This window comes from Aotus nancymaae, unplaced genomic scaffold (assembly GCF_030222135.1).
Source record: "Aotus nancymaae isolate 86718 unplaced genomic scaffold, 86718_ANA_hifiasm-v0.15.2.pri h1tg000059l, whole genome shotgun sequence".
In the NCBI taxonomy this organism is placed as follows: Eukaryota; Metazoa; Chordata; class Mammalia; order Primates; family Aotidae; genus Aotus; species Aotus nancymaae.
In genome coordinates, this window is record NW_026988473.1 from 78,018,751 (window position 1) to 78,032,707 (window position 13,957).

Sequence of the window (13,957 nt, forward strand, 5' to 3'; positions counted from 1 at the left end):
GCATGAAGTGCTTCGGTAGGTAGTATCTGCTGTACCATGTGATAGGATGCCAGTTTTATCCTGTAATTCGTTATCCAGGAATTTTGGTACAGAAGAGTGACATAATTAGATTTATACATTGGAAAAGTCTTTCAAGTAGTGTGCCAGATAGACTGGGGTCAGAGGGGTGGGTTGGAAGTGGGAATAAGATGAGTGTCAGGGAAATAGATAAGGAGACTGTCGGAATGACCTGGGCATGTGATGCCAAGCGCTTGTAATGTGGAATGAACACAAACTTGGTGTCGTATCCCGGGCTGCCTCTTCCTGCCTGGTTGCCTCGGCCATTCACCTCTGTGAACCTCTCTCCTCATTTGTAAGTTAAGGGAATTAGTATCTACCTCTTAGTGTTATATGTGGAATGAATGAAATAACACATGGAGAGAATTTAGTACAATACCTGGCACATCATATACATGTTTAAAGTAGTTCTTGTGGTTATATTAAAGTTATTAATGATGAACTTGGAGATTGGCACAGGAACAGGAAGAGGGTTGGCAGAAATGTTGAAAAGGTCAAATTGACAGGTAGTGGCTGTCCGGGTGTTGGGGGTAAGAGAGAGGAAGGAATTTTGGAAAACTTTCAGTTTTCTGGCTTGACAGAAAGTAGATGACGCAGGAAATACAGGGGTTCGGATGAGTGGGTAACCATTCAGGACGAGGAAGCCATGTTGAGTTAGAAGTACTCAGGGCCATTGTCTGGCAGTTGTAGATGATGGGTCATGAGTCAGTAGCTGATGACGAGTGGTAGGTATGGTGTCACTGGGAGACGTGTAAGGGTGGAAGAGCACTCAGGACAGAGCTGTGGGAAACACCAGAATTTAAGGGACAGGTGAAGAGAAGGGAGCCAGAGATAGTGCGTAGAGAGAGGCAGGAGCCAGGACCAAGAGGAGGGATGACCTGGAGGCCGGATTAGGAGAGCATTGCAGGAAGTGGGTGACCAACCATGTCAAATGCTTCAGAAAGGTTAGGTGCGTAACAGGGTAACTGGAAAGTTCTCATTGGATTTGGTTACTGATCAGAGCAGTGGGGAGGGTAGTGGATAGAGCATTTGGGAAGTGGAGACAGCAAGTGTAGGGCACTCACTGAACACAGCTAGAAGAGAAGGAAAAGAGAGATACAGGGTGGTAGTCAGAGGTATATGAGAGGGCCAAGGAAAGGTGGTTTCTTCTGGTTTGATTTTGGTTTTCCCTTGTATTAGTTTTTTAATATGAGAAAGACTTGGGTATGTTTATGTGGTGAAGAGAAAGGGTCAGTGGGGAGATTAGAGGAAAGGGAGGAGTTGAAGGATGGGACAGTGTTTAGGAGAAAGCAAAGGAGAGGGAGTGGGGAATAGTAGACTCACTTTGAATAGGAGAAGAAATTCCATGAGACATTGCCAGGTAAATGGAGGTGATGATGTATTTGAAATCTTATCTTTAAATGTTGCTGTAGTTAGAATGTTAATTATGTACCACATAGTCACAGACATACATCTCCTGTGGAACAGCCTGATACCTTTTTTCCTATGTTTATCTTTCAGTTGAAGATCCTCTTTGTAACTTCCGCTCCCCAAACTTCCTGAGGATCTCAGAGGTGGAAATGAGAGGTTCCGAGGATGCGGCAGCTGGAACAGTATTGCAGCGGCTGATCCAGGAACAACTGCGGTATGGCACCCCGACTGAGAACATGAACTTGCTGGCCATTCAGCACCAGGCCACAGGGAGTGCAGGACCGGCCCACCCTACAAACAACTTTTCTTCTGCGGAAAACCTCACCCAAGAAGACCCACAAATGGTCTACCAGTCGGCACGCCAAGAACCGCAGGGTCAAGAACACCAGGTGGACAATACGGTGATGGAGAAACAGGTCCGGTCCACGCAGCCTCAGCAGAACAACGAGGAACTGCCCACTTACGAGGAGGCCAAAGCGCAGTCGCAGTTCTTCAGGGGGCAGCAGCAGCAGCAGCAGCAGCAGCAGGGGGCGGTGGGCCATGGTTACTACATGGCAGGGGGCACCAGTCAGAAGTCCCGAACTGAGGGGAGGCCCACTGTGAATCGTGCCAACAGTGGACAGGCGCATAAGGACGAGGCGCTGAAGGAACTGAAGCAGGGCCACGTCCGCTCACTCAGCGAGAGAATCATGCAGCTGTCCCTGGAGAGGAATGGGGCCAAGCAACACCTTCCCGGCTCAGGGAACGGAAAGGGCTTCAAAGCAGGAGGGGGGCCTTCCCCTGCCCAGCCTGCAGGTAAAGTGCTTGACCCTCGGGGTCCTCCACCTGAGTACCCCTTCAAGACCAAGCAAATGATGTCCCCGGTCAGCAAGACCCAGGAGCACGGGCTTTTCTATGGTGACCAGCACCCGGGGATGCTCCATGAGATGGTCAAGCCCTACCCGCCTCCTCAGCCTGTGAGAACAGATGTGGCCGTCCTGCGGTACCAGCCACCCCCTGAGTATGGGGTAACAAGGTGATTGTCAAGATTCAGCAGTCATGTTATTAGCATTTATTACTTTCAGGGCAGATTAGGTTTTTGTCCTCAGGCTCTTCTTTTCCTTGTGCATGATATTTAATAAAGCACTTTGTGGCCAGAATATATAGGGTAAAACAGAATAGAGGGCGACTGGGGGATTTTCTCCAAACACAGCAGCAGGCAGCTGGGGATTTAGGAGTTTAGGGGAGGGGCCTCACTTGTTAGCCGTCCCTGGGAGCTCTGCCTAGTGGCCTGGCAAAGCAGCAATTTTCCAATGGCTTTGTGGAGAGTGTCCAAACTCCTGGAACATATTATCACCAGAGGGTTTTATAGTCTTTTCTCATTGCCGATTTTAAAGGAAAATGTAGTCTGAATGCTAGACTGGAGGAGTTAAAGGGACTGTAGAAACCATATAGTCCCACCCCTCACTCAACAGATGAGAAGCTAAATCCTGGAGAGATGAACGAATTTCGTAGTACACAGCTCTGAGGCAGCTGGGGGCTAGACTCAAGTATCCTGACTGCCAACATCTATTCACTCCCTTGCCCTAATTCTTCCTACAGCCTTCACTTGTATTCTTCCAGTTGATTGATGGATTCAGCAGCACCTACTGAGTGTATGCTCTACCCTGCAGCCCTGTTCCAGGTTCAGAGATGAGATGTGGTCCCTGCCCTTCAGGACCCTATAGCATTGTCTTGGAGGAAACCAGCATCTGAACAGATCATTGCCATTCAGTGTGCTGTTTTAGGAGAGAAATGGGCAGAGGATGCTAGGATAACAGATAGGATAGTATAACTCACAACTGGAAAGGGCTGGGGAGAGTTTCCCAGAGGAGGTAACATTGGAATTGGAACTTGAAGGATAAATAAGAGCTGTAGTGTAGAGATGAAGTAGCAGTATGTACTGTGCAGAGGGAGTGCCGGGTCTGCAGACAAAGAGGTCTTGTGGGTTTTTATGCGGAGCACTGGTGAGCCAGGGTGTGGTAAGAAGTGGCAGGGGATGTGTTTGGACAGGGAAGTTGGGACCCATTTGGTTGAAACATGTTTGGATAGGGAAGTTGGTGATGATGGTCTCTGGGTGTCGTACCAAGGAGTTTAGAATTTATCCATAAGCAATTGGGAAAAGCGGTGTTTTCCGGCGGGGGTGGTATATGGATGTCTAACAGCTGGTTTTGGTGGCAGTGCAGGATGAATTTGAAGAAAGGGAGACCGAGGCCACAAGGAGCTCCGGGGATGCTTTCAGTAGTCCAGATCGGAATTGGTGAGGGTGGCCGAAGCTTGGGCAGTGAGAACAGAGGAGCATTATATGCTAAGAGAGAGAGGGAAATAGAATTGATAAGGATTAGTTAGATACAGAAGTTCTGGAACAGGGAAGATGGAAATAAGGGAATTACGAATCAAGCTCTCAGGAGAGAAATTGGGTCTGAAGATCACATTTTGGGAGTCAGAAATGTTTAGATGTTGCTGACTTTGAAGGAGGAGCAGAGAAGACACATGGCCACTGCCTGTTACTGGATATGTCATTCTCACGAAGGGCTTTATTTATCTGCTTCTAAATTGGTGAACCGAGGGTTTCCCCAAGCGACCTCAGTGGCTATGTGCAGGACATACCTTGCTGTACCTCCTCTGAAAAAGGAGAGGCTGGAGCTTGCCAGAGGGAGAGTGGCTTGATCTGCCAGTGACTTCCCAACGCTGACGTATTTCCCCACATTAGGCTGAGAATGCCAGCTCTGAAGCAGCATAACCATCTGTGAGACCTTGGCCAGGCAGGAGAACACATCCCCCCTCAGTGTGCATACGCCGACTCCTCCCAGGGATCTAAGGTGGGGCCCGGGAGGCTCTTCCTCCCCCTTTGTAGCTCCTTGTGTCGTAAGTGATCAAATCCCTGGTATTTGCATCACAGTGATTTACTACAGTTGTTCAAAATGAGCCATGATGTTATTCCGCCATCAAACCAGAGTTTGGATGATTATATTTCACCCTTTTTCCCGATAATTTAACTCGGCCTCTAGAGCCTGATAGAGGGGAAACTACCCTGAAATGAAATCCCCTTCCCCTTCTTTGCTTTGCTATTTGTAAAGTAATACACATACCATGCAGTGCGTACAGTGGATCACTTTGCCTTTTGTCATTTGGTAATAGGTGTGATGTGAGGTGGGAGAAATGGTCAGGGGAGGGGGGAAAGACTTTTTGGAGATCATTTGTCTCAAAGTTATGACGTTAGAAAGAAGAAGAGGTGTGTGAGGGACTTGAGCTGACTGCCAGGCTTGGCAGCCGCTTCATGTGACGCATCAAATGTTTCAGGAGACGTCACAGACAGGCCATTGAGGCTGGGCCCCAGAGCCACAAGGCCCCTTTGTGAGCAGAGCCATGGCTAGCCAGCACGGCTCCAGCGGTGCAGCCCTTGGCTGACTGGGTAAACAGTGTTGCATCCACACCAGCCCTGCTTCAGACACATTTAATGTGGCCTGAACTCCAAGGATTGGACCTGAAACTCAGCAGTGTGTGATGTTCAACTACCTGTGACCCAGAAGACAAGGAGGACCCCTCTCATTTCACTGGCACATTATCTTGTGCTTCAAGAGTTACCTGTTTGTCATTGATCGTGATGGTTTAGGAAGCTGCAGGCTGTTGTGTACATACATAGAACCACATAGACCCCTGGACCAGAAGGCAGTGCCTCTGATGGACATCATGGAGTCCATCTCCCTGGCTGGTGCTGCAGACGTGGGCTCAGTGTGTAATGAATATTCAGTAGTTTGGTCCAATCCATTACATTGTTGAGACTTCACTCCTTTTTGCCTAGAAGCAGAAAACTCCGAAGAGACAAATGATAGAACTTATAAGAAGAATAAGAATTTGAATGTTTTGTGATCACTCCTGACTCTCCGTAGCTTACAAATTCCCTCACCTACTCTGATGCCCTAAAGATGGAGATGTCTGGTGGGTGATTGTAAAGCTTTTAGACTTCTTTCATGAGAACCCCCTGGGAGAGGCCTGAGGCCTTGATCTCGTTGACTTGAGCCACCTTGGCCCGTGTGGGTGAGCTACTGTGGCTGGTGGGGACGGGGGCGCTAAGGCAGCAGGGACCTGCAGGAACGTGTGCTTGTTAGGGATCAAGGCTCTGGTTTTGCTCTTGTTCCATTACACTTTTTCCTCAAACCTGAAAGTGGAAATGGAGAAGAATGAGGACAAGATGGAAATTAGACAGATGGTTACTGTGGAGAATTATGACCGCCACCTCCTGCCCGGCAAAGGCAAGCATTTGGATATTAATTCTGACTCTTTGTGGAAACAGACCACTTCTAGAAGTAGTGACTTGGCTTCCGCAATCTGTCCTGTTAATGGAAATGAACGCATGAATGACTACCAAGGGATGATCTGATTTTTATCAAAGTAGTTTGGAGTACATTAGTCAATATGCATGTTTGTTTTCCAAAGAAATCTATCCATATTTCAAAAAATTGGGGAACTAGAGATGCTAAAAAATTACTTACAATAGTCTACTTTCCCAAGGCACCTGCTAACATTTTTCCTGTACAAATATTATAATCATAAATTATATTGCTTGGTATCCCAGCCTTTTAAAGATAGCATTGTATCACAAGCTTTTTTCCACAATCCTTTGTTTTTTCAAAACCAACATTTTTGTTGCTGCTGCATAATATTTCATAAAGTATACCATTTATACCATTTTCTCCATAATAGAGTGAACATCATCATGCCTACCAAATTATCTATGTTTTTTCTTACTTCCCTAGGAATCATTGTTTAGAAATGAAATTTTGGGGTAAATTATAATGAACATTTAATAGCTTCTGATGCCAGATAACTTTGTAAAAATATTACAATGCCTGTTTTACTTCACTTTGAAAAATGTTAGTTATTATATCATTATAATTACAAAATCTTTGCTAATTTAATAGGCAAATAGTGTTTTGTTCTTGTTGTCTTGAGATGCCTGTCGCTCAGGCTGGAGTGCAGTAGCACAATCACAGCTCACTGCAACCTCCGCCTTCCAGGCTCAAGTGATCCTCCCAGCTTAGCCTCCCTGGTAACTGGGACCACAGGCATGTGCCACCATGCCCAACTAATTTTTGTAATTTTTTTTGGTAGAGATGGGGTTTCACCATGTTGGCAAGTCTTCGAACTCCTGGGCTCAAGCAGTCTGCTCACCTTGGCCTCCCGAAGTGTTAGGATTACAGGTGTGAATCACTGTACCCTGCTCACAAATAGTCTTAACTTCCTATTTGAACTTGTCCTAGCTAGCTAGGTTAATTTTGGGAGGAGGGGAGTATGTTTTGCTACTTAGATTTATTTGATCTCAAAAATTGGCTTTTTATGTTTCTTGTTTATGAGATATATATATTTTAATGGATTCAGCATAAACTAAAGTCTGTTTTCTCTAATGCTCGCTCTAATTTTCCATTTTCTAGAACTCCTTCTTCACCCTTAGCGGTGACAATGGAGCAGCTGTGGCGGTGTAGTGGTAGCAGGAGGGTGAAACCTTCCCCAGATGCTTACTGTGTGCCGGGCACTTTGTGCGGGTTACTTACCTTCCTTAATCTTTACACTCAAAAGGGAGGGTACTGTTAATTTCACAACTTTTACATATAATGAACACTTAGGCTTAGAGAGGGAGGTTAACTAGCTTGGTCACAGCCAGCAGCTTGGAAGTGCAGGAGACGGGTGCAAACCTGGATTTCTTTGCTGCACACTGCGTCTCCCATGAGTGTAAAGATTTGACTGCTGTACGTTGCAGTGGAGCTACAGATTTAAGCTTTCACTTGGGGTCACTAAATCTGGCGAATTTCTAATCAGATTTACAGAATATATCACAGGTGATGTCCAGCCTGTACTCTGCCCACCTTCTGTTTTCTTCAGCAGGACCAGAATTCTGCTCAAGTATTCTAGACTCTAGGAGGAAAGCTCTGTGGATACCTGTTTCTCTTTAGATATCTGGGAAGATTGTCACAGACCGGACTTAATGGGTTGGCAGCTCTGGGTGTGGGCGTCTGTTTGTCTTTGGTTTGCTTTCATTTGGAGGTGTTATTCCTAGGGGGAGGGTTGTGGGTTTTCTTCAGACATAGGACTCTGACAGGTGTTCTCCAATGCAGGTTTCTAACAACTTTGGAGACTGTGACACTAGAATAGAGGAAAAACTTGTAAGACCCCCATAGAAAGCTAACGTGTTCATAAACATGGAGCAGAACATGAGTTAATTACATAGACTAATGAAAGACTGAAATAATCTTTTTATGATTTTTTTTGAAATGTTGCTAATTCTTTTGTTTCTGAGTCCAGAAAACCTGTTTTCTTTGAACTGTTTATAGCTTTTAACAGTTGGGTCAACTACACTCCTGTGAGCAAAATCTGAAGCATATTTCTCTCTACCTGGTTTCTCCAGAATTTGAAAACTATTTGCAAGTATATTTGATTTATAGCAGTATACTTATTTGCATACGTTCAGTAAGAATCATTTTCTTTTGTAATAGGACTCAGTTGGAGACACTGTTTATTTTACCAGTGTCTTTATGAAGGCTTTCATTGGAATGGCATACTTTAAAATATAAACAGATTGTTTTAAGGAATTGAAGTTGACTTATAGAGCCACATAAAGCCCTTTGGGAATCTGTCCTCATACCTTGTCTACACAGTCCCTGTACAGGTTCCTGACCTGCGGTAAGTAAAGAATGTCACTTTCTGACAGGCCTAAGAGCCCTAAGTTTTCCTGGGATGTTGAGGTGAGGAATTCACCTAATTAATACAGGTATTTGCAGGCACAGGCTGGGTTCAAAGCATTGCAGTCATCTGAGATTTCTTATGGAATAAAGTTCCAGTAAAGCCAATTAAAAGAAAAGAGCCTATATGGCAAATAGTTTTTTTTTTTTTTTTTTTTGCTCAGGCCATGTATAGTAAAACTAACATTTATTTTACATATAAATTTGTCTTATGATTTGTCTTTAGTAAAAATGGAGAGTGAAAATTTATGTTTCAAAATAAACTAGACTACACCTATTATTCTAGTCTTATGTTTTAAAATTATTATTATTATTATTATTATTTTTTGAGACATAGTTTTGCTCTTGTCACCCAGGTCGGAGTGCAATGGCACAACCTCAGCTCACTGCAACCTCCACCTCCCAGGCTCAAGCAATTCTCCCGTCTCAGCCTCTGGAGTAGCTGGGATAACAGGTGAACACCACCACACCCAGCTAAATTTTTGTATTTTTAGTAGAGATGGTGTTTCCCTGTGTTGGCCAGGCTAGTCTCAAACTCCTGACCTTAGGTGATCCACCGCCTTGGCCTCCCAAAATGCTGGGATTACAGGCATGAGCCACCGCACCCAGCCCAGTTTTTATTATTTTCTATAGTTTGGACTGAATTCTAAAATTTTTCCTGGCTAAAAGTCTCCAAAGTAATGTTTTTACGTGCTTTTTTTTTCTTTCTTTCTTTCCTGTCCTATTTTATACCCCCCATTTTTTTCTTGATTTGAAAACCGTAAAAATGAAGCTGTGCTTTCTTAAAGCCCTGCGAACTGAAGGCAGACAACTTAAGCTTCAGAAGAAAATAATAGCAACCTATTTACGTACATAAACCACTTTGATACCGCCTATTGATGTATGGACTTCAGAGTAATATGGCCTATATCAATTTTCCAGGATTGTTCTTCATCTTTTTTGTTTGTTTTTCTCTCTTCCCTATTTTCTCTTCATAGAATATAAGATTTCACAACCTACTAAAAATGATCTTTCCTAATAACCTGGCACCTACCTTTCTAGGAATAAACCATCCTAGTCATGAGAGATCAGAAAAAACTTGAGACCAGAGGCTCATTCATTTTCTTAAAAAATGCTTTTTCTGAAAGATTTGAAAAAGAAAAGGGAGGGGGATGTGAAAGTGAAATAAATCTTAGAACCCCCAAATCACTAATACAAAGGGAAAAGTAAAGCTGGGAACTGCATCAGGCAAACCTACTTCACATTTTATTCTTAAATAAGATAGCTACCAAGGTAAAAAAGCTACATACGTCCCTCACAATTTGCCCACAGGGAAAATTCCTTGTGGACAATGGACAGACCCAACGCAAAGTCATCCCTCTGCTCACCTGAGACAAATGCATATGTGACTGCTTACTCTGACCTGTTGTTTCACTAAGCCAAACTAAGGCATAAGTGACTATTCCTTTACCGTCCTCTCATATGTAAATTTGTGTATGCAGTGAAAAGTTAATCAGAGACTCAAAATAATGCATCTAATTGTCTCTCTATCTCCCTATGACCTAGAAGCCCCCTCTCGCACTTGTCGTTGTCCAGGCTTTCCAGACCGAACCAAAACATACTGATTGACAGCTCATGTCTCCCTCAAGTGTATAAAACCAAGCTGTACCCCGACCACTTGGGCATATGTGGTCACCACCTTCTGAGGTTGTGTCACGGACACATTCTTAACCTTGCAAAATAAACTTTCTAAATTGATGGAGATCTGTCTCAGATACTTTTTGGTTCATACCCTTTATATTTCTAAATGCAGTTAGCAGCCCTTGGCTTAGGTTGAAAGAAAATACAGTGATTCTTAGGAAACAGGTTAACTGAATAGTTAGGATGGAATTGTTAGGAACGGGGACAGGGGAAGGAAATTCATGATCTCAAAGATAGGAGCTAATACCAGGTGTTTGAGCTTGAAGGGACACCCTTATGTGTGTGTGTGTGTGTTTTTAACATGGCTAAAATTAGACTCTTGAGCTCTAGACCTCCCTTACCTCAGCAAAACAAATCAGTTTCTCCCCAAGACTTCCCATTTCATTAAATATGGTGCCCCTATCAATTTGTGTAGAGCCCAAAATCTAGGAGTAATTTTTAATTTTCCTGACTTCCCTTTTCCCCATCCATGATATATACAAAACAAATCGCAGTCCCTGTTTCTCTTCTGCCACTACTCTGAGCTCTCCTCAGTTCTCACCTAGGCCACCCCTGAGCCTCACTGGGCTCCACGTGTGTGCGCCGGCCGCCATGCGCCGCATTCTGTGCACACCACAGGAGAGGCAGCTCCTCCCTTGGCCTCTGTACACGCTAAGGCGAAGTCGGCCGCGGCCCCTGACCTTGCACTGCTACTCGCTGGCAGTGCCTTATACCACTTGCTTGTGCCAGTGCTAATTCCCGCCTCAGGCCCAGTGCACTGGCTCAGTGTCTGCGACCTCTTTGGCACCAGGGACCCATTTTGTGGAAGACGATTTTTACACAGATGCTGGCGGAATTTGGGGTTGTTTTAGGATGATTCAAGTGCATCACGTTTATTGTGCACTTTGTCTCTATTCTTATTGCATCGTAATATATAAAGAAATAATTGTGCAACTCACCATAATGTGGAATCAGTAGGAGCCCTGAACTTGTTTTCTTGCAACTAGATGGTCCCATCTGGGGTTGACGGGAAACAGTGATAGGTTATCAGGGTCTCATAAGGAACACACAACCTAGATCCCCTGCATGCACAGTTCACAAGAGACTTCATGCTCCTATGAGAATCTGATGTCACTGCTGACAGAACCATGGGGAGCGGCTGTAAATACACATGAAACTTTGCTCACTCATCTGCTGCTCACCTCCTGCTATGTGGCCCAGTCCCTAATAGGCCACAGATGGGTACTGCTCCATGGCCCAGTGGTTGGGGACCGTTGTGCTAGCTGACACCTCCTACCCAGAATAGTCCTTTCCCCTGCTTCTTTACTGGCTCCGTCCAAACCACCTGTCTTTCAGTCTGACTTCAGCTCAAAGCACCCCTACGCAGAGACTCCTTCTCTGCCCTCTGAGTAGGAGGTAGCCACGGGGTCTTTCCCTGTCACATCAGTCTACCTTATTCTTTGGAGAGTACTGGTTCCATTTTGATACCTGGCTTTCTTGTTGGGTGGCTTGCCTGTCTCTCTCCCTTGAATGTAAATGTCTGAGAGCAAGGACCTGGTCTCTCTTGATGGCTCTTCCCCCAATAGCCAGAACAGTGCTGACTGAGATGGTAGCACAGTGAATACCTCCCACTGGGACGTGCATTGATGGCCTCTGACTGTGGAAGCCATCAACAGTGCCAGTATTGTCGGGCCTTCCTTCCTGCTCCCACCATTTCCCCTGGTTCTGACTGCTACCTTCCCTTGCCTTGCAGCCGCCCATGCCAACTTCCGTTCCCGTCAACCATGCAGCAGCACAGCCCCATGTCCTCCCAGACCTCCTCCATCAGCGGGCCGCTGCACTCCGTCTCCCTGCCACTTCCGCCCCCGATGGCCCTGGGTGCTCCACAGCCCCCGCCCGCCGCCTCCCCCAGCCAGCAACTTGGCCCAGATGCCTTTGCAATTGTGGAGCGAGCCCAGCAAATGGTGGAGATACTGACAGAGGAGAACCGGGTGCTTCACCAGGAACTTCAGGGTTACTACGACAATGCTGACAAGCTCCACAAGGTGCGTGACGTCCCTGGGGAACGGGCGGGAGACAAAATTCTTCACCTGGTCACGGGGAGTGGAGGCACTGACTGACTTGCCAACATTGCACTAGACTTCTTTTTGTACCAGGCCCTGTGCAAGGCTTTCGGGAGATGGAAATAAATATGACCCAGTTCCTACCTTGGAGGAGCTTACATTCCAAAAAGGGGAGAGAGTTGCATAGGCTAATACCTGCAGTAAGAGTATGAGGGGTCTACTGTAGGAACAGCAGATGTGACCCTCAGAGACTCAGAGGCTACGTAGGATTTCCCCACATGTACAAGTGGAGAAGAGGGAACACGGAGAGTAAATAGCACAGAGGAGGTTGGGAGTGGCGGCCCATACCTGTAATCCCAGCGCTTTATGAGGCTGAGGCAGGTGGATTGCTTAAGCCCAGGAGTTTGAGACCAGCATGGGCAACATAGCAAGACCCTGTCTCTACAAAAATTACAGAAGTTAGCCAGGCATGGTGGCCCATGCTTTGTAGTCCCAGCTACTCGGGAGGATCACATGAGTTGGGGAAGCAGAGGTTGCAGTGAGTCAAGACTGCTCCACTGCACTCCAGCCTGGGTGACAGAATGAAACCCTGTCTCAAAAATCAAAAGTAAATAAAACCACAGGGAAATGAAGTGAGAGATACCAAATTTTCTTTTAAATGTGGGAATCTCAGACAGGAACCTTGTGTTGTCATGTTCATTTCATTGGCTGCTCTCTGCATAAAGCAGTCTTGCCTCAACATGAGAGGGTCAAGAGTATGAGTTATTGTGTGCTTTCTGCATGCTTGTGACTTATCAGGTGGGGAGATGCTGAGTAATTCCAGCCTGTGTAGTTACTGTTGGAATATTTGAATGTATAGCAGCCATTATTCTTAGAGATTTATGCTGAGAGCCAATGTAAATAGGGGAACGTCCAACAAGAACAAGCTGTTGCTGGGCAGTGATTTCGTGATGACTCCTAAGTCAGCATCTGATGTGCTACAGGTAGGATGCAGGGTGGCGGGCAACGGTAACAGGATGTTTTAGGGCAGGACAACCACAGAGCACTCGAATTTCCTTTTCGGGGGTGAGGAGGCATGAGTAGTAGTGGTGATCCTTTAAGAGTCTAAGTGCCAGGCTCTTCCCTTGGGAATAAAGGGCTTCTGTAAAGTTGAAGTGTAGGAGTTTAAACCCCACCTGCCTACAAGAACATTGTCACTTTGGCTGTGCGTGACAATTAGTGCACAGGCTGGCCCATTTAGTGTTGATGAGTTAGTGTTGATTTCACAGGTGAAGCTGCTCATTTTGCTGGTCAAGGGTTTTAGAGTCGTAGGCTCTTCTTGCTTCCTGAGGGCAATCAGGGAGCAGTGGATTTGAGGGTGCATATCTTCACAGACAGTCTGTCCCAGCATGTTTGTGCAGAGCTTCTTTTGAAAAGGTCTGGAGCTCCCTGAAGTCAAGACCAGACTTGGCTCAGAGAGCTCTGGCTGCCTTTATTGAAGGGGGAAAATGAGAGCCAGAAACAAATGAGGGCCGCCTGAAGATTGCAGCCTCACTCCTGCCCCTTCTTGTACCCTTAGAAGTTGGGAAATAGGCATGTTGTCTCATGGCCCTCAGCCTATAAGACGCTGCACAGGTCCAGTCTTGCCTCTGACATTTTTGGGCAGCTTCTTTTTCGGTATGGGCTGAAAAATCGGGAAGCGCTGACTCAGCACTTCTTGGGAAACAAGCACTTCTTTCTTCTCCTAACGAAGCTCCAAGGCGGACACATCAGGAAGCTATACAGACCCACTTGAAGGCAGAGTTTGATGCTGGGGTTTTTCTTGTGGCTGTTTCTGGAGAGATACACAAACGGTGCAGAAATTGGAGACCTTGTTATTTTTCATTGTCTTTGTATTAACGTGTACTTTTTATTGACCTATAACGTACGTCTGTTTCTCGGTTTTGATGTACATTTCCATTTTGAAAACTAAAACGGCTCAGCCTCCCAGTGTGTCAATATCCCTGCACAGAGAATGGTTCTTAAAAGTTG

General features: G+C 45.7%; 1 protein-coding gene across 3 annotated transcripts in view; it reads left to right on the forward strand.

Annotated features, from left to right (window-relative positions):
- AMOTL1 (angiomotin like 1) overlaps window positions 1-13,957 on the forward strand; it is a 126,077-nt gene that overhangs the window by 58,123 nt on the left and 53,997 nt on the right. For all 3 annotated transcript variants that reach the window (XM_021665635.2, XM_012444847.3, XM_064365434.1), the window contains exons 3-4: window positions 1,558-2,482; window positions 11,638-11,929. In XM_021665635.2, coding sequence (XP_021521310.2) covers window positions 1,617-2,482; window positions 11,638-11,929 — 1,158 coding nt within the window. In that variant the 5' untranslated portion in view covers window positions 1,558-1,616. The remainder of the gene's footprint in view (window positions 1-1,557; window positions 2,483-11,637; window positions 11,930-13,957) is intronic.